The sequence below is a fragment of the Trichosurus vulpecula genome, chromosome 2 (genome assembly GCF_011100635.1).
Source record: "Trichosurus vulpecula isolate mTriVul1 chromosome 2, mTriVul1.pri, whole genome shotgun sequence".
NCBI classification, from domain to species: domain Eukaryota; kingdom Metazoa; phylum Chordata; class Mammalia; order Diprotodontia; family Phalangeridae; genus Trichosurus; species Trichosurus vulpecula.
Genome location: NC_050574.1, coordinates 418,074,442 through 418,096,102, shown reverse-complemented (window position 1 = coordinate 418,096,102; position 21,661 = coordinate 418,074,442). Strand labels below are relative to the sequence as shown.

Here is a 21,661-nt window from a genome sequence, read left to right as displayed (position 1 = left end):
GTGGGGTATCATAGTAAGTATAGTTCTCTGGGAGTTACAAGATTCAGGTTCTAGTCTCCGTTCTGTTATTATACATAGCTGGGGAATATCCAGAGGAGGCCAATCAAGAAGGTGAACGGCCTTGAGTTCACATCACGTGAAGATAGGGTGAAGGCTTGGAGAAGGTTTGGCTTGGAGGAAGTAAGTCTCAGGATATATGACATCCGTCTTCAGGGATGAAGGGCTGTCATATGGAGGAGCGATTAGGATTGTTCTCTTTGGTCCCATAGGGCAGAACCAGAAACAATAGGTGAAAGTTACAAAGAGGCAAATTGAGACTCCACGTCAGGTAGACTTCCTAATGGTAGAGCGGCCAAAGTGGAATGGGCTACCTCCAGAGGTGATGGGCTCCCTCCCCTTGGAGGTCTTCAAGCAGAGAAGCAGGAAGCCTTCTCCAACCCCTCTTAATTCTAGTGCCTTCTGTCTCTTCATTCTTTCCTGTTTGTCCTCTCTATAATCTGTTATTGTTTGGTCATTTCAGTGATGTCTGAATTTTGGTGACCCCGTGTGGGGTTTTCTTGGCAAAGATACTGAAGCGGCTTGCCATTTCCTTCTCCGGCTCATTTTACATATGAGGAAACTGAGGCAAACAGGGTTAAGTGACTTGCTGAGGGTCACACAGCTCGTAGGTGACTGAGGCTAGATTTGAACTCAAGAAGATAAGCCTTCTTGACTCCAGGCCCGGCATTCTATCCACTGCACCCCTCACTGCCCTGTACAAAATTTGCTTTGTATTCTTTGCTTGCATGTTGTCTCCCCATTAGATTAACTGTAAGCTCATTGAGGGCAGGGATTGTCTTTTGCTTCATTGTATCTCTGGCGCTTAGTCTAGGGCCTGGAACACAGTAGGTGCTTAATAAATGTTTATTAATTATGGGTTGGACTAGAGGGCTGCTGAGGTCCCCATCAACTCTCAAATTCTGTGATTCTATGCATAACTGGCTATAGAACCTTGGACAAGTCTGTTTTCGTCATCTGCAAGATAAAGGGACTGGGCTAAGCTAATCTTTAAAGCACAGTGGATAGAGTGTCAGACCTGGAGTCAGGAAGATGAGTCTTCCTGAATTCAAATCTGGCCTCAGACACTAACTAGCTGTGTGACCTTGGGCAAGTCATTTAACTCTGTTTACTTCAGTTTCCTCATTTGTAAAATGAACTGGAGAAGGAAATGGCAAACTGCTCCAGTATCTTAGCCAAGAAAACACCAAATGGGGTCACAAAGAGTTGGACATGACTGAACACCACCACCACCAGATCTTTAAGCTCATTTTCAGACATTGAAGCCTGTAAGACATAAAAAGGAGCACTAGAGCATGAATTTTAAGCTAGAAGGGACCTTATAGGCCATTTTATCCAACTTTCTCATTTTACAGATAGGGAAATGGAGGCACAGAGGAATTAAATGACATGTTTAGGTCTACGATTCTATACCATCATGGTATAATATATGTAGAGAGAAATGGGAGAACAACAGATGGAAGAAAAAATGCCCCTTTTTGCATTTCTATTAGCTGTCAGTTAATACGTAATTAAATTTGACTTACCAGAGCAGTGAAGTCCATTGCCCTTATATCCCTGTCTACATTTGCACTTAAAAGCACCCTGGGTATTGAGGCAGTCAGCATGAATGCTGCACTTGTGGGTATCTGCAGTACATTCATTTATATCTACAAAAAACAAAACCAAAATGAAAACCAAGAACAACATTTCAATGAAAACTCATTGAAAACACAGTGCGCTAACTCTATTCTCCCACGTTCTCTGTAGCTTCCAAGTAACTCAGTGGCTCACCAGTACTATGAACATTAGCTTTTTTGCATGAGACTAAAATTACCATGAATTATGAACCAGAGTGCTATCTTTTGGGAGTTTCAAAGGTAAACTTAGGGTGTCCAAGGCTATTCCCCATTACAGGAAATTTCATCCTTTGAGTTTTGAAGGTATTACAAAACTGGAATTTATAATTCTCTGGAGTTTTTAGATTTGTTTGCTTTTTAAATCTAGTGGAGTAGGTTAAGGGAAATTTTATTTTTCCCCTTTCCTCTTCCCAAATAAACAAATATATAACATTTCTGCTATTGAATAGAGAGGCTTGAAACTCACAAGGGGTTAGGCCATTGTTTAATACTACAGAACGCACAGATGAAAATTCAGATTTGCTCAGAAGATGCTAGGAAACAGAGAACTACCAAAATGTAGGTCCATACTGGTCCTGACTTATCTAGAAGCTTAAGCAGGGATGGTTTAAAAAGTCCCCTTCTACTATGGACCAACACCTTTCAACCTCATCTGTTTTATATCTACATGTGTATACAAACACACACACACACACACACAGACACAGAAAATTACATTTTGTTTTTAATCCTAAAACCTTTGAGGTTTGCTTGCAAAGAGAACTTAGATATCAATCTTGTTAATCAGTTTTTAAAGCAGAAAGTTTAGTTTCCTTCTGAAAATGCCCAATGAAAATTCCCATTTTGGGGGCCCTCCTGTACCACATTATTCAAAGTATTTAACATAGAATCATTGGATTTTTGTGCTGGAAGGCATTTTAGGAGGCCATCTGGTCCACACTTCTGATAAGAGGTGTCTAAACAGATCTTCTGAATTGTCCTCTAAAATTTAAAATAATATAAATAAATATAATAAACTATTTTATATATAGAATTATATAAAAATATAAATAAAAATATGATATGCAACACATCATATACAATATAAACATATACAAAATAAATATAATAAAATAAAATACTCAAAATATTTGAGGAAAAACTGTTGAGATTACGAAGCACTGTTCAAAATTCAGGGACCAATTCTTATGCCATCCCACGTATAGTATAAGCTAAGGGAAGAAGGGAAAAAGCAGTTATGCAGCATCTACTTTGTGTCAGGCACTATGCTAAACCCTTTATAAATATTGTCTCATTTTCTCCTCACAGCAACCCTGCAACGTATGTGCTGTTATCATCCATATTTTACAGTTGAAGAAACTGAGGCAAGGTAAATTTCTACTAAAAAGTAAAAAAGGAAAGGAAGAGCTTTCTGTGTATATACACGGTAAAGTAGATTTTAAGTCTCTTTTTACTAGTATGGGTCTCTGAATATGTAGCTTGTGGCAATCCTCAACACATAAAGTAGGCATTCTTAAACTTTTGGGTATTATGGAACCCCTGGCAGTCTGGTGAAGCCTATAGATCCTTTCTTAGAATGATGTTTTTAAATGCATAAAATAATAGGAACATAGGAATACAAAGGAAACTCATATGAAAAAGTTACTAAAATATTTTTTCAAAAAATGTTCATGGGTCTAAGGTTAAGAACCCTGAAACTGACCTTTTCTCAATGAGTTGATTTTTTTCTTGAATGCACATCCCTGCTTAAGTTTTCCTTGTTATAAAATAGCTGACACAACACAGCCAGTTTGTTAAACCATATAACAGGATAAAGAACTTATAGAACTTGATGAGATTGTAAGGGTAGTGGGAAAGTCCATTTTTTTCTCCACCAAAATAACTCCCACACCTGCTCACTAATAACTGTAATTCATTTATCAGGAGATTAAATTTTCATTATATAATTAATTATTCTGAGAGAAGTAAGCAAATGGTTTAAATTCACACTAATGTATTAATGATTAATATAAACTCCTTTCCTTAGAGAATGTTTTGATAGTGGAGAATGTTGGGCATGGGTAGGTACTTGGAAAATAAAGATGGATGAGGCAAAGGCAGGGGAGGCTGGAGAAGCTGGAGTCTTCTTCTAGTCACCCAAGGAAGGCATTGAAAAAATGAAATACTTGGCAAACTATTATGAAAGGGAGTCTGCTAAGTCCTAGGTTAGAGAAGCGTTACTTAAATTCTTTCATCAAAATGAAACAAGTTTAGTTATCTCCCTTCTTTGCTTTTTTGTTGCTATACATGGTGATCATAAAACCATTTTTATTCAAACAGGGAAAGGCATAAGATCATAGATTTAGAGCTGAAAGGGATCTCTGAAGTCTCCTAATCTAATCACCTAATTTTGAAAATAAGCAATCTGAGGCCCAGAGAAGTGAAATAAATGACTTGTTCAGTGTCATGCAGGTGTGTCACAAAGCTACAATTTAAGCCCAGTTCTTCTGCAGCTAAATCTGATATTATTTCTACTGTACCATTTCATGTCCTTGGGTCTTAATTTCCTCATTTGCCAATGAAATGGCTTGACTAAATGATGTTTAGGAGCCCCTTCAATTCAAAAGTTCTATGATCTTGAGAATTCTGCTATCACAGGTCTTCAAATATTGAAGTCATTGTTTCAGGTCAAATGCTAGGTATCTACCTTTCGGACCTGTGAATGAGCCACAGTTCCCAGAAAGCTGTTAAATTTCATCTTTATCTGGTGTTGATTGAACCTTAACTTGGAGCATAATACTCTGAAGCAGATACTGAGGAACTGGTAGGAAAGAAAGATCATGAATTTGGAGGGGAAAAGGAGCCATACATCTTACCTACACAGTCGTATCGCCCATTGATGTATTTCAGTTCAAAACCGATGTGGCATTTGCAGTAGTAACTCCCAAATGTGTTCACACATCTCCGATTGTAGGGGCAGAGGACTTTACCAGAGGAGCATTCGTCAACATCTAGACCAAGAAAGTAGTGTTTCCAGAGGGAAAAGAAAAAAAAAAACAGGGCCAATAGAATTGGCACAATCAATTTCACTGAACTGCAGTCCTCTATTCAAATCACTGAAACTTCCTGAGCCAGAATCAATTCTCTATTGTATAATCTAATACATAGACAGAGTTCCCACACCAATGAAATCCCAGGTCCTGGAAATAGCGATACTTCCAGGTACTCAGCAGGTAGATATTTGCTTGTATGGTTGGAGGGATCCCGTAGCAGGGAAGGATAATTAGAAACTTGTTTCTAAAATGAGAATTGTACTCTTCCATTCTTTCATTGTGAAAGAGGGGATGGAGGGGTGGAGCCAAGATGGTGGGTGAAAAGCTGGGACTTGCGTGAGCTCCCCACCAGGTCCATCCAAACACCTATAAAAATGGCTCCGAACAAATTCTAGAACTGCAGAACCCACGAAATAGCAGAGGGTAGCAGGGCTCCAGCCCAGGAAAGCCTGGATGGTCACGGGGTAAGTTCTATCTCATGGAACTGGGAGCGGAGTGGAGCAGAGCCCAGCATGAGCCACGCCTGGACCAACCAGACCAGAGCCGGGCGAACAGGCCCTACAGCCTGAATCAGAGCTGTGGCAGTTACCAGACTTCTCAACCCACAAACACCAAAGACAACAGAGAAGGTTATTGGGAAAAGCTGTGGGGACAGAGTGAAAGGAGTTCATGGTTTGGCCACAGCCCCAGGGGCAGTAGAGGTGGTGCAGCTCTGAGGCTGCTTACAGAGCTACAGCTGCAGTTGCTTCTGGCCCCAGGCCCACATGGTGGGAGGAATTAAGTGGCAGATCAGAGCAGGAGTGCAGAACCAGCTTAGATCTGAGTCCCTCTAAGTTGGCATTTCTTGGGGGAGGAGTAGCGCTGGTGTGGCAGAGCTTGCTGTGTAGATATAGCTCTGAAAACAACAGCAGAGCCCCTCAAGCTTGGGACAAAGTAATCTCTACTCTACAAGCAGTCATACCCCCATGAAAAACTCAAGGTCAAGTAAGTTGGCTGTGAACATGTTCAGGCAGCAAAAATGGACTCAGATTCAGACTCAGACTTTGGAATCTTTCTTTGGTGACAAAGAACACGAAAACATACAGCCAGAAGAAGTCAACAAAGTCAAGGAGCCTACATCAAAAGCCTCCAAGAAAAACATGAACTGGTCTCAGGCCTTGGAAGAGCTCAAAAAGGATTTGGAAAAGGAAGTTAGAGAAGTAGAGGAAAAATTGGGAAGAGAAATGAGAGTGATGTGAGAAAACCATGAAAAACAAGTCAGTGACTGACTAAAGGAGAGACCCCAAAAAGTACTGAAGAAAATAACACCTTAAAAAATAGACTAACTCAAATGGCAAAAGAGCTCCAAAAAGTCAATGAGGAGAAGAATGCCTTGAAAGGCAGAATTAGCCAAATGAAAAAGGAGGTCCAAAAGACCACTGAAGAAAATACTACCTTAAAAATTAGATTGGAGCAACTGGAAGCTAGTGATTTTATGAGAAATCAAGATATTACAAAACAGAACCAAAGGAATGAAAAAGTGGAAGACAATGTGAAATATCTCCTTGGAAAAACCACTGACCTGGAAAATAGATCCAGGAGAGATCATTTAAAAATTATTGGACTACCTGAAAGCTATGATCAAAAAAAGAGCCTAGATGTCATCTTTCAAGAAATTATAAAGGAGAACTGCCCTGACATTCTAAAGCTAGAGGGTAAAATAGAAATTGAAAGAATCCACTGATCCCCTCCTGAAAAAGATCCCAAAAAGAAAACTCCTAGGAATATTGTTGCCAAATTCCAGAGCTCCCAGATCAAGGAGAAAATACTGTAAGCAGCCAGAAAGAAACAATTTGAGTATTGAGGAAATATAATCAGAATAACACAAGATCTAGCAGCTTCTACATTAAGGGATTGAAAGGCTTGGAATATGATGTTCCGGAGGTCAATGGAGCTGGATTAAAACCAAGAATCACCTACCCAGAAAAACTGAGTATCATACTCCAAGGCAAAGTATGGACTTTCAATAAAATAGAGGACTTTCAAGCTTTCTCAGTGAAAAGACAAGAGCTGAAGAGAAAATTTGACTTTCAAACCCAAGAATCAAGAGAAGCATGAAACGGTAAACAAGAAAGAAAAATCATAAGAGGCTTACTAAAGTGGAACTGTTTTGTTTACATTCCTACATGGAAAGATGATGTGTATAATTCATGAGACCTCAGTATTAGGGTAGCTCAAGGGAATATATATATATATACACATATGTATATATATATATATATATATATATATATATATAGACAGAGGGCACAGAGTGAGTTGAATATGAAAGGATGATATCTAAAAAATTAAATCGAATTAAGGAATGAGAGAGGAATATATTGATAGAGGGAGAGATGGAATGGAGTAAATTATCTCTCATAAAAGTAGCAAGAAAAAGCAGTTCTGTAGGAAGGGAAGACGGGGCAGGCAAGGAGGAATGAGTGAATCTTGCCATCATCAGATTTGACCTGAGGAGGGAATAACATACACACTCAATTGGGTATCTTACCCCACAGGAAAGAAGGAGGAAGGAGATGAAAAGGGGGGACGATAGAAGGGAGGGCAGATAGGGGGAGGAGGTAATAAAAAACAAACACTTTTGAAAAGGGACAGGGTCAAGGGAGAAAATTGAATAAAGGGGGATAGGATAGGAAGGAGCAAAATAAAGTTAGTCTTTCACAACATAAGTATTGGGGAAGTGTTTTGCATAACGATACACATGTGGCCTATGTTGAATTGCTTGCCTTTTTAGGGAGGGTGGGTGGGGAGGAAAGAGGGGAGAGAATTTGGAACTCAAAGTTTTAAAAGTAGATATTCGAAAAAAAGTTTTTGCATGCAACTGGGAAATAAGATATACAGGCAATGGGGCATAGAAATTTATCTTGCCCTACAAGAAAGTAAGGGAAAAGTGGGGTGACAGAAGGGAGGGCTGACTGGGGAACAGGGCAACCAGAATACATGCCATCTTGGAGTGGGGGGGATGGTAGAAATGGGGAGAAAATTTGTAATTTGAACTCGAAAATCAATACTGAAAACTAAATATATTAAATAAATTAAATTAAAATAAAAAAAAGAAAGAGGGGATGGAATAAACATTCATTAAGTGCCTACCTTGTGCCAGGCACTGTGATAAATACCTTACAAATATCTCATTTGATCATTCAAAGGAGGGCTATCTGTCTTTATTAGAGAGGTAGGCAAATAATAATATTAATAAAAAACTTGTACATTTTATAGTACTGTCAAGGTTATAAATACTTTCACATATATTGTAAAATTTGAGCTTTATTGTGATCTTGTGAAGTAAGTCAGGTATTCTTCATCTCATTTTACAGATGAGGAAGCTTAAACTCATCAATTCTGTACATTTTATGGTACTTTCAAGTTTAAAAAATATTTTGACATATATTGTATAATTTGATTTTTATTGTGACCTTGTGTAGTAGCTTGGTCAAATATTCTCATTCCCATTTTGTTACTGTTGTTGTTAAGACCCCAAATGGAGTCATGAAGAATCAGACGTGACTGAAATGACTCAATGATAATAACAATTCATTTGCTCCATAAAATAGTTCTTTACTTTACAAAAGCATTCCTTGGGCATGTCGCTCAACTTCCTTGATCCTCCGTTTCCTCATCTTTAAAATTAGCTTAGACTGAATGACCTTTGAGAGGTTCTTTCTGGCTCTAGATCTATTTAGAGCAAGCTTCTTTGGTATCTATAAGATAACTCAGCATTTACAAGCATGATTTACAAGGTACAAGATAATAGATCTAGATCCAGATGGGACCTCAGAAGCCATCTTGTCCAACAAACGAATAATTCAGTTTCAGTCATTTTTCAGTCACGTCCAACTCTTTGGGACCCCATTTGGGGTTTTCTTGGCAAAGATACTGGACTGGCTTGTCATTTCCTTCTCCAGCTCATTTTACAGATGAGGAAACTGAGGCAAACAAGGTTAAATGACTTGCCCAGGGTCATACAGTATCTGAGGCCAGCTTTGAACTCAGGAAGATGAAACTTTTTGACTCCAGACCTGGCACCCTGTGCCACCTAGCTATCCAATGAGTTAACAGAAGAAGAGAAAAAGAAATCAAAAGAGAGAACTCATATCCATATACCTATACAGGCTCTTCCATTAGGTGCCAGTTGTAGCCCAGCTGATGGACACAGACACCGTACCTCATCTTTTGTGTCTTCACAGCCATATTGGCAGTTTGTCATGGCACATGTCTTAGAATCTAAAAGTAAATAAGGATAAATATTTAGTTTGAAGAGCTCAATAGCTCTCTTCTCAAATTTCTGTAGATAATATTTTTCTAAATCTTTCCTTGATTATCATGCAATTCTAATTCAATTTGACAATTATTAATCAATAAACACTTATTAAGCATCTGTTATGTACCAGAATACTGTGGCAGTCTGAGCATGACCTATAACTCCACAAAGGATGCAAGCTACCTTGAGGAAATGTAAACAGAAAAAGGAGTTCCAACTACCTCATGGGAAATTTTACACATGACCACAGGCTATCCGTGGTTCTTTGTTCTACTTCTATAAATGACCTGACCTGGCCTAAGGAGGGCTTGGGGATACAAGATGTTACTTTGTCCTGCTGCTGCCCAGGACCACTGGCCTCTTGTGAGTAAACTCCCCCAATTAATCTAATCAGCCCTAATAAAACTTATTAATGACCGAACTGTCAAGGACCCCTCTTTCCTTTGTATCTCATTATTTGCTTGAAGGTTATGCCACCCTACAATTGCCATAATTAGGGCAGAAAATTCTGTTCCCTCACAATCAGGTACTGTGCTAAGGCCTGGGGATACAAAAAGAGGCAAAAGATACTTCTTGTTCTTAAGGAGCTGTTAATCTAACTGGGAGACAAGAAACAAATACGTACATACCAACTATTTATTGGATAGATAAGAAATAATTTAACAGAGTCTGTCATCTTGAATATTAAAAGAACCCAACAACAATAACAACTGTATAACATTTCTGGCTATCAAGACTGAAATAATTTCCTCCATTTTTTTGGGTAGCATTTCAGGAATATTTCAGGAATATCAATTGACATTCATAGTTCTTAACAGAGAACTTTTGTGTTGTTTATTTAATCTCAAAGAAGAGGATGTGGGTTCAAATCCACCTCTGAAGCTTTATTACCAATGTGACTTTTCGCAAGTCAACCTTCCATGTGTAAAATGAGAAGCTGGATAAGACGGCTTTAGAGATTCCTTCTAATTCCAGGTCTATGAACCTAAGGCAGATTTTGAGGGCTGCAGGCTGATTCACAGAGTCGCTGCATCACGTTCTCCATCACGAGTAATGAGGAAGACAAGGGAGAACATCTTGCCTAGCTGGTTCAAGGAGTTATAGCATTGGGCAAGTGAAAAACTGAGTATGCCAGAGGGTTGATAGTCTCACTGGAGTCACCTTGGCTCTACCTTTTTCTAAGGCACGTAAATGGTACATGTTAAAGGGACTTGAGGGAGAGGGAGGCTGAAACGAGGAGAGGGGCACAGGGAGAGAATGCATCTGAATGAGTGTGTGAGGGGGGTGGAGAATGGTGTTGGTGACCCCAAGGTGGGTGCTCTTCTCTTCCTAACGAAATGTAATCCCTGAAAGGCCTTCTCTCTTCTATACAGACACTTAAGCTCCCACAGGATACTCATTTTTCTTTGTTACAGAAAGGCTTTTCTTTTCAGGAATGTTTATCTGAAAGCATTTCTGGCAACTCCTTACAACATTCAGTGGGATGAGATGTAAGATGTGTAGGGGATAGGAAATTCTCTGCCCCTGGATGGCACTTGTCACCTCACTAAAAGTACATGTTTGAAAAAAATCTTCTGAGGACTATTAAGACATGCTTTCCCACAACCTTTTGGTCCTTTAACCAAAGATAGCATTCCAGTCTCCATGCTTCTTGTTTGGCCTGACATCCTGTGCTTTTTTTAAAGCTAACTAGCTCCCTAGAATCATGGGTAAAAGACCAAACTGCCTCCTGTGACCCCAAAATTGCAATCCACAATAAAGGGAAACTGAGGCACTCAGGGCAGTTTCAATTTATTAGGGAAACTGGTAGTCCCTAAGAAATTGGATTCAAGACTCACTTGTCTCCATGATCATGGACCCCTCTGCTTAGTTTTGAGGGAATGTTTATAGACTTTGAGAGATTACTAAGAATAGAATAAGATTGTACAATTTTTTGATCGGTCAATTCCAAAAAGGGGAAATCCGTATGATTGGCTGAGGAAAGTGTCTATCAGTCACTACAATTTAGTCATCAGACTTTGCCCACTTGTGGAAATCGTGAGTGTTTAGTCAGGGAACAGGCAACAGGATTCTGGGACTTTGTACAAGCATCAGGTGTAAAAGAACAAAGTGAAAGGGGAAACTGTTGTTTTCTAGAACACAGAAGCTTCCCAGGTACACTTATGACACGGGGATTGGGGTGAATGTATTAGCAAGGCAGTAATCACAACATAGATGATAACTGTCAATATGCCTACGTGGTTCTGTATCGCAAGATATAAGAAACTCTCCATATAGAAGGCAGAAGAAGTAAACCATTTATTCACACACCAGAGAACCAGATCCCAAAACCAATAAGCACAATCCATCACAGCAGCAAAGAATTCAATACACATTATCACAGCATGGAGCCTTGCCCTCTCATAATCTTCCGCTCCCCTGCTGGGGCCTTCCCACAAACTCATTCACAGCACAGCACACGCCTGCTCTCACCCTTAGCTCTAACTGCTCTCTCTCAGCATTTCCTGTGACACACTTTCCTTTTCCTCTCAGCAAGTTCCTCTACCACATGTGACCTAGGCTTCCTGCCACGTAAGCAGGTCCCTTGGCCTATTAATGGGTGGGAAAGATCTTCAAATCTAAATTGTTATTACAGTGAGGTGGAGTGTAGTACAGCAAAATTTTATCTACATCCTTAATACAGGTTAATACAAGCCCATGTAACAAACTATAAATCTATATAGTACAAATCTGTCTTATAAATCATGTAAAAGTAATATAATCATCAATACTTAATGGGTTAATTAATTTCAACCTACATAATTCTCATTCTGACAGCATTAACCAACTTAACCTTAATTCTGTCCTACCTAACTCACCGAAGTAATTATTGATCCTTGGTAAAAAAAAAAGAAAAACAAAACGCAAACCACAAGGATCTGAGTAGATACTGATAAAACTGTGTAGGGGGTATCAAAATCATTCTCACACTCCTCTGTTTGGGGGAAAATGACCCTCATGGGCTCTTTTTGTTACTTACTGGAACAGGTGCCATCTGGCATCAGCATGTAGCCACTGAGACAATAGCACTTGTAGCTGCCATGGGTGTTCATACATCTGTGCTTACAGGGGCGAGGTTTCAGTCCACACTCATTCATATCTGCAGGAATCATTCAGGAAAAAAAAAAGGATGCCTTTATCTTTGGAAATGGAGTGACCATGCTACCTCACTGAAGCCAGAAACTCCCCCAGGGAAAACCAGGGAGAGAGAGAAACACAAAGCAACCTCCATATAAAAACATTCAGCAGGCCAGCTCTTAAAGGGAATCCAAGGGGAAAGGATATGAACATGAGCTGCTTCTCCACATCCAGCCAAACTGGCTTTCTTGCTGTTCCTCACAAATAACACTCCATCTCCTCCTTTGCAGGGCTGTACCCCATGTCTAGAATGCACCTTGTTAATGTGACTTAGATATTTTAGGGGGATACAAAGAATCACAGATATAGAACTGGAAGGGACCTGGAAGTCATCCAGGCTATTGGAAGTACAATTGATCTTAGCCTTTTCTTAATTGTTGGGCTTTGATTCTTTGAAATTGAATAATAGGGAAAAATTATATGTGTTTTATATATATATGTATCTCTATATAGAGATATATAATATAGTATTTGGTATAAATATATTATTATGGTATAAATATATTATTATATAAATATATTATATATTATGTTATTATATAATATATAGTATTATATTATTACATATCATTATATAAATATATTATTATGAATAACATTAATGCATTATTAAATTATATACTATATTATATATGACATAATATATTATGTAATATATTATATAAATAATATATCAAACATTATTTAAAAATATTATTAAAAAAATATATATATAGTTTTTTATTACTATTAACTACAAAAACACAATTGTTGCAAATCAGGCTACCTTTCTAAGTAGATTTTGGGGGGGAATTTGGGTAGAGAGTCCATTTTTTAAAAAAAGCAAATACTCAAAATATTCAAAAAGCAAATACTGCAAACAAGGTAAGAGGATAGGGATGTCCTCATCTCCAACCCTTAGTATCCCTACTTTTCTTCAAAGCTCAGCTCAGGCATTATCCTCTCCTTGAAGCCCTTCTGGATCCTCCTGGTTGCTAGTGCCTTTCTTCCAAATAATTTCATATTTATGTATTTGTTTGGTACATAATTAAGTCGATCAGTTGCCGCTCTTGTTTGAATGGAAAGTACTTGAGGGAAAGGGCTGTTTTCTACTTTTCTCTTTATCCTGACTCCTACCACATAAGGAGGCATTTATTAGATATTTGTTGGTTAATTATAACAGATAATATAATAATAAGACTACAACATAATATAGCATAAGATAATATAAACTATAATATAGTACAGTATAATATGATATAAACATGGAGCTTTCTTTAGAGTAATTTTCCATTCTTCTGGATGGCTAGGTTTCACTTTAATGGAAACCTCCCCCCTTCCCTCCTATCCATTCTCCCTCATCAATCCTGTGCGTAAATAGGGGGAGTGAAAAACTGATGGTTGGACATAATGGGAAACTGGAAGACAGACATCACATCACACAGCTCCACTGTAGAGCTGACTAGGACTCTTGGATGGAGTTTTGTGGGAAACAAATCAGTTGGCATGCTGGGGGCTGTCACTGTTAATGTATATCTATGAACTGGAGCCAGGGTTACTTAAGTAAGAAAGACTATCCAGGAAAAGATAGATTGCTCTGAAATTGGAGAAAATTGGGGCACTTTCTCTTCCCAGGCTTCTAACTCCCACAAACATTAATATTTTACTAGAACTTGAAAAAGACCAAGAAAGGAAACATTTATTTCAAATCCCTTGGTAAGGAGTCTTGGTACAGAGAGAAAAATTCATAGAAAAACAGGTTTTCATGGTATAAAACCCACTGACTGATAAAGGATATATCTGTGCTATTATTTATGAGAACAATACTCTTAGCCTAGGTGCCCCCCAAAAGAGGGATATATTTCCTAGCATCCCCTTTGGGACTAAAGTATCTCAACGAAGAAAGACCAGGCTATTGGCAGGAACTATAGGAACTACAGGCTACAGGACCATTTGAGAGATAGACGAAAGGAGGACAGTCTAGTGTACTCTGGATTAAGGGGCAGGAAAGACCAGGCCAGTTATAGCAGCAAGGAATGAGTGTGTATCTCTTAAGTAGAACTTCACCACCGCCTCTTAACTGAGGCAGGGTAGAATAGGGGATAGAACTTGGGACTTGGAGTCATAAAGCCCTAGGTACAAATCCTATCTCAGAAAATTACTAGTTGTGTGATCTTGGGCAAATCAACTAACCTCCCTATGTCCCCTCTGTAAAATGAGGGGGTCGTGCCTGGCCTCTAAGTCCCTTCTGGCTCTGTGATAGGTATCCCATTGTTGTCATCCTTGAACAAAGTGGGGTCCCAGTTGGGTATTGGTTCTCAGAGCCCAACTGCCCTTTAGGCATTTGCGGAATTGTGTGCCCTGTGTTTTTTAAATCAGAAATGGTACTCTAACAAGGCTTTCAGGAATGTGGTGGTACAGCACCCATAATCTTTGACTATGGCAACTGGGTGGAAAATACTATCTCCCACAAGCAGTACCATGGTCAATTGCATTGAACGGTCTCACTCAGCATGAAAGCCAGAACAGCAGCATAGCAAGGGCTCTGGATTTGACATTAGGAGACTTGGGTTCAAATCCAGATTTTCCTATGCACTATGTGTATGATTGGGGATGAATCACTACTAACCTTTCTAGGCTTCAATGCCCTCATCTAGGCAGTCGGGCAGTGCAGTGGATAGAGTGTTGGACTTGGAGTCAGGAAGATCGGAGTTCAAACATAGCCTCAGCTACTTCCTAGCTGCAAGACCCTGGGTAAATCTCTTAACCTATCTGTCTCAGTTTCCTTATCTGTAAAATGAGATAATATTAGCACCTACCCTCCAGGGTTGTGGGGGTAAACTGAGATATTTCAAAAGTACTTAGCAAACCTTAAACTGCTATATAAAGCATATTATTATTATCTCTAAAATGATGGAGTTAGATTCAGTTATCTCTAAATCCCTTCCATCTCTGAGTCAATGATCCTATGCAAATGGATGACCGGCAGTTCTAATGAATTAAATGATAACCATTCCAATGAATCCAGATTTGTGAAAGGCAACATAATCTAGCAGGAAAAAAAATATTAGTGGGGAAGCCAGACTCGGTAAGACCTTAAGGGACTCAGCTGTAGAACATTATACAAACCTTGATTGCAAGTTTTCCCTGTAAATCCAGGAAAACATTTGCATTTGTTTGGCCCCACACATTCACCATACTTGCACCCGTGGTCACAAATGGCTGTAGAGTAAAAGAAAAAAAAGACATGTTCAAAACATTTAGAAGATCCAACAATAGGAGAAGACACTGCAAAGGCATCCTGACTTCTTAAACACATCCATATTCTATCAATCACACACCAACATACTTGAGGCCAATAGTGGGGTTATTGTGCTGTCTTTGAGGTCTGCTATGTATTATCTACCTGCTGGGGGTCAGGAAGCTGAAGAATGTTCATTTACTTACTAGATTCATTCTCTCCCCCACAAATGGATGTTGGTTTATTATTTTAGCTTTGCTTAAGAATGCTGCCGCTATGGCATAAACATAACTTAAATCCTTTCTGCTTAAAAAAAAAAAACAGTCCAGCTTTCCCTTATTTTTTCCTTATAAACGTTCAAACAACTGACCATTGTCCTCCTTACAATGTCTTCTTACAGAATCATGGAATGTTAGAGGTGGACAGATCCTTAGAAATATCTAGTAACAGATGAAGTCTTTTTTATTAAATACTTACTTTTAGTATTTAATAACTTGTTAGGTTGTTGCTTAGTTGTGTTTTGTAGTGTGGTGTCTGACTCTTCATGACCCTTTTTGAAGTCTTGGCAAAGATACTGGAGTGGTTTGAAGTTTCCTTCTCTAGCTTTTACAGATGAGGAAACTGAGGCAAACAGGATTAAGTTATTTGCCCAGGGCCACACAGCTAGGAAGTGTCTGAGGCCAGATTCGAACTCAGGTCTTCCTGAATCCAAGCCCAGTGCTCTATCCACTGTGCCACCTAGTTGCAATTTTTACATGAATTTCCTTGGTTATATTTTCCTGAATGCTTCCAGGGGTAGGGAACCTGTGGCCTGGAGGCCACATGTCATCCTCTAGGTCCTCAAATGTGGCCCTTTGACTGAATCGAAACTTCACAGAACAAATCCCCTTAATAAAAGGATTTGTTCTGTAAAATTTGGACTCAGTCAAAAGGCTGCACCCAAGGACCTAGAGGGCTACATGTGGACTCAAGGCCACAGGTTCCCCACTGCTGCCTTATACCTTTCATAATTTCTTATGCCACTAAAAGAACTCCCACGTGATCATGAAGATATTTCATTTATTAATTTTTAAATCATAGCAGAAGATAGTCACTTGATTGGATAAATACCACTTTTATCAGGCCACTCCTTGTGAGAAAACTTCTAATGGTACTCCATTGCCTGGAGGATGAAAATCCAAATTCAAATTGGGTGTTCTTTAATTTTGGACCCAATCTACCTATCTTTCCTTACTTCCATCTACTCCACAAATAAAAAAAAATCTCTAGCTCCATTTAAGTAAAAAATCTGCCTACTGTTGCTCAACCATTTCTAATCTTTGTTCATGCTGTTGTCTCTAATTGCAAAGCTCTGTCACCTCCCCTCCACCTAGTCTTTGCTTCAAGGTCTGGTTCCAGTGCCATTCAAACCATCCCCAACCACTCTAGTCCACATCTAGTCTTCATCCTTCAACTGGCCTACTCACTGTTGCCCATATGGACCTCCTATCTCCCACCTGCCTGCCTCCACGTAAGTGGTTCCCCATGTCTACAATACACTCCATCCTCACCTTTGACCTGCACAATCCTCGGCTTTGTTCAAAGCACAACTCGTGAGCCACCTGGTACACTAGGCCTTTTCCAATCCCTCCATTTATTAGTACTTCTGATATTATATCCTCTGTTCATTGTATCTACTTACTTGGGTACAGGTTGTGTCCCCCAAGAAGAATGTTCACTCCTTGAAGGCAGAGACTATACTGTTTTTGGTTTTTGTCTACTATTGCCTGGCACCTAGTAGTCACTTAATAAATGTTGGCTGAATTGATTTTCAATTTCTTTCTTTCACTTCACCGGCAGCTGAGTGCCCATGAGTGTAAATGAACTACCTATTTCAGCTTAACTTTTGGAGAGAGAAATAATAGAATCTGATACTTCATGTTTTTTTGGATGGGGAAAGGCCTAGGAAATAACCTCTCAGCTCTGATGAGAGTACAATATGTATGTGTGTGTGTGCATGTGTGTGTGCGTGTGTGTGCGTGTGTGTGTGTATGTGTGTGTAGGGGGGGCTGGTGGTAGTAGAAAGACATTGATTATTATTTTTTTGTGGTATGTGATTTTTTTAAATAATTTTTTAAATTTATTTATTTATTTTAAGTTTACCACACATGGTTCTACATAGTTTTGAGTTCCAGATTTTCTGCCCTCCCTCCCCCCTCCCTCCCCAAGACGGCCTGGAATCTCATATAACTGCCATGTATAACTTTGCATTGAATTAATTTATACACTAGTCAAGTTGTGGAGAAGAATTATGACCAATGGAATGACTCATGAGAAAGAAGAAATAGAACCAAAAAAAAAAAAAACAAAACCCAAAACAAAAACAAAAGAGAAGCAAAAAAAGCGAGCATGTAGTGTGCCTCAATCTGTATTCAAACTTCATAGTTCTTTCTCTGGATGAAGATAGCATTCTCCATCGTGAGTCCCCTGGAGTTGTCCTTGCACCTTAGGTTGCTGAGAAGAGCGAAGTATGTCAGAGTTGGTCCTTAAGATTTTTTAAAAAAATTTTTAGTTTACAATACTCAGGTCCACATAATTTTGAATTCCAAATTTTCTTCCCCCCCTTCTCCCCCTCCCTCCCCAAGATGGCATGGAATCCGATATATCTTCTATGTATAACTTTGCATTGAACTTATTTACACAATAGTCAAGTTGTAAAGAAGAATTATGACCAATGGAATGAATCATACATTGAATTTTTTTTAAGTCTTAATGACTCTGTCTCTCTGTCTCTGTCTCTCTCCTTCCCCTTCTTCCTCCTCCTCCCTCTCTTTTTTCCTCCCTCTCTTTCTCTTCCTCCCTCCCTCTCCCTTTCTCTCTTTATTACCAACCTCCTCCCTTCTTCCCATACTCATAAGGGAAGCAAAGGAAGAACACAAAACAGGGATATGAGACTGAAGAATGATACATAAGACAGTGAAAGGTTTGAGCTCAAAATGTATACTAACTCATCATAAGTTCAGGTCCATTATTGATTTAAACACTAGAGAAATGGAAAGGAAAAACGCTGTACCTTTACAGAATGGTCAGTTTGGGTATATATGTGTGAGAGGAAAGCGTACCTTTGGTTGAGTGGAGTGACTTCTTAGGGCCTCCTAAGAATATCTCTTCTCTAGATAAGCTTCTAAAACATCTTTTCCACTTGCTGGGTGAAATTCCAAAATTAGAAGTTCATTCCTTTTGCCCAACCAAATTATCCCGAAATACATTTGAGAGAGCCAGCACTTTAGACTGAATGTCAGTGAATCGAATTATTGTGAGGCAGCTAGGTGGTTTGGGTGTGGATTGAGTACTGAGATCGGAGTCAAGATGACTTGAGCTCAAATATAGCCTCAGATACTTAATAGTTGTGTGACCCTATGAAAGTCTTTAACCTCAGTTTCTTCAATGGTCAAGGCAGCTAATGGTGCAGTGGATAGAGTGCCAAGTCTGCAGTAAGGAAGACCTGAGTTCAAATCTGGCCTCAGACACTACTGTGTGACCCTGGGCAAGTCACTTAACCCTGTTTGCCTCAGTTTCCTCATCTGTAAAATGAGCTGGAGAAGGAAATGGTGAACCACTCTGGTATCTCTGCCAAGAAAACCTCAAATGGGGTCCTGGAGCGTAGGATACGACTGAACAAAACAATGACGATTTCTCAACTGTATAATGATAGTACCTCCCTCCCAAGATTGTTGTGAGGATCAAATGAAATAGTATCTATAAAGTGCTTAGCATGGTGCCTGGCACATAGTAGGTATTAATAAATGCTTTTTTCTTCCATATCTGATTTTTTCCTAACAATAAGATTTAATAAAAAAAGAGTTTAAAAACAGTGACAGAAATACACTTAGAGGAAAATAGAAGCCTGAAGGAGAGATGACAAGAGGGAGAGTTGGGGGCTTAGCTTTGACTGGGTTTCCTTAGGAATTGCCTCGAAGACTAGAAGCATGCTTAGAAATAAGTAATTTAGTAATCAGGTATTCACCCTATTCTTTGGTGGTTTGGGTAAAGTATTATTTTATGGTCAAGAGCAAACATGAAAATTGAGTAAAAGATGATTTGAAGGGTGAATTCCATTAAATACACCCACAAATTAGAACCAAGTAGGTGAGCTGGGAGGTTCAGGATCCCTTCCGATGAAGATACCAAATACTGATCATTCCTAACTTCACCTAGATCTTGATTGTATTTTCCTTATTCATCATGTCTTTTTTTTTTGGTATGTATAGTGTCAGATTATTAGCAACAAATTCAAGATATATTTAACACAGCACATCTGTGACCCTCCAGCTACAAACTAGCTTTTTCAAAAAAGCCAAGTCCTGCTTCCCTTTATAGCAGGAGCTGTTATCCTGAGGTCTGGGAACTCATTTTAAAAAATATTTTGATAACTGTATTCAATATAATTAGTTTCCTTTGTAACATTATGCATTTTATTTTATGACTTTTATGCATTTAATTTTATGTATTTAATGCATTAATGTATCATGCATTTTATTTTATTCTAAATGAAACACTATCCTGAGGAGTTCCTGGGTTGCGTCTGATGGCCAAAGAGGCCCATGAAACAAAAAAGGTTAAGGACCCTTGCTTGATCAGCTGGGCTTCAACATAGCCCTAGGTGATTCATCAGAGTAGCTTCTACAGTCTGTATAATTTTAGAAGTTATTATTGCTACTTTGAGAGATTCCAAAGTATGTGCCTTACATTATGCTTTTGCCTAAAAAAATCACTATATGATTTGAAACTTATGTTTTTCACTTTAGTTACTAGGGAGACAGAAAAACCTACATCACAACTAAATCACACAGTGGTTTCACCATCATCAGTCTCTGTCCTGAGCCTGAGAATTTGTAGGTCCCTTCTAAAGTCAATTCAAATGGTATTTACAGAGGGCCAACATCAATCTGATGGTTACATTTTTTTATAGTGACAATGGTATCATTTGGTACATCTCTATGCCAATCTTTATCCACTTGGGCCATCATTTCCACAGTCTCCACACTAGCACCTCTGAATACCTTTGGAATCAGCCATCCTGGACTCTGACTGCAGAACAGTTGCCTTAGATTGCCCAGATTCAGGCTTCTACCTTACTTCCTGGCCATTTCTGTGCCATACCCCTCCCCATGTTCTAGCTTCTCCCATTAGAATGTAATCTCCATTTAGGACTGTTTGTGTTTGTATCCCTAGCACTTAGCACAGTGTCTAGGGCATAGTAAGTATTTAATAAATGTGTTTGTCTATCTATCTATCAATCTATCTACCTATCTATCTTCTCTTTCAATCAACTATCTTTATCTACTTACATCTATATATCTATCCATCTGTTAGAGATAAAGTTTGTCCTCCACAGAAAGAAACATCTGGGAGTCGGGTGATTAGAAAAGAATAATACTGGGAAAGGAAGGAACAATTCTCAAAAAGGGAGAAAAACTAATTTCAACTGGATCTGTACTGAAAAGTAGGGCAAAGGGTAAGCTAGATCTGAAATACGTGTGCTTAATAGCTTCATGCATAGTAACTGACACACCCTGCATAAAATTAGAGCCTCATTATCTGTACATGCGTTGCATGACCGGGAGGGAGATCATGTCGAGGAGCCATACGTAATGGCAATATATGGGAGACTGTAACCTGGAAGAGCTGGGACCAATCCCAGCTCTGAAGAGATGGACCAGGAATGATTAACCTTATAAAAGCTTGCTCTGCTTCTGTATCTTGGCCCCCCCCCCCTTGCATAAAATTTTGTTTATGGGCTTTTCTAACATACGTATGTATGTATGTATATATCTATCTATTTCTCTTTCATTTCAAATCTTCACATTTCAAACTATGAAATACTTTGATCTCATGATCCGTCATGTCCCCAATATTCCACCACAAAAAAAAGAATGGTGAAAGATTTTGCTTACTGTTTAATTGGAGATCAATAATCATAACTCAGATTTATATATTTTATGATTTATATACCACTTCTCTAACACAATTCTGTAAAGTAGGCCATGCATTTATCATCATTTCCATTTTATATTTTAGGAAACTCAGGCTCAGGGAAATTAAAATCTGAAGATCAGATAGTGAATAAATCCAGGTCTGACCTGATTCTGTGGCCAGTACCTTTTCTAATATTACTACATTTCTCCCCCCCCGCCCATTGCTTTATCTATTTCAGAAATTAACAGGTTTGGACCTGAACTCTGTATCTAGCTAAGTTTGGGCTAGCCCGGGAGGT

The 21,661-nt window shown here is 38.9% G+C and overlaps 1 protein-coding gene across 1 annotated transcript in view; it reads right to left on the bottom strand.

The window, feature by feature from the left end:
- EGFL6 (EGF like domain multiple 6) overlaps positions 1–21,661 on the bottom strand; it is a 73,694-nt gene that overhangs the window by 36,675 nt on the left and 15,358 nt on the right. Inside the window, exons 3-7 of the mRNA XM_036747657.1 lie at positions 15,294–15,386; positions 12,028–12,147; positions 8,852–8,971; positions 4,532–4,666; positions 1,584–1,706 (exon numbers count right to left, since the gene is read on the bottom strand). Of these exons, the coding sequence (XP_036603552.1) occupies positions 1,584–1,706; positions 4,532–4,666; positions 8,852–8,971; positions 12,028–12,147; positions 15,294–15,386 (591 nt within the window). The remainder of the gene's footprint in view (positions 1–1,583; positions 1,707–4,531; positions 4,667–8,851; positions 8,972–12,027; positions 12,148–15,293; positions 15,387–21,661) is intronic.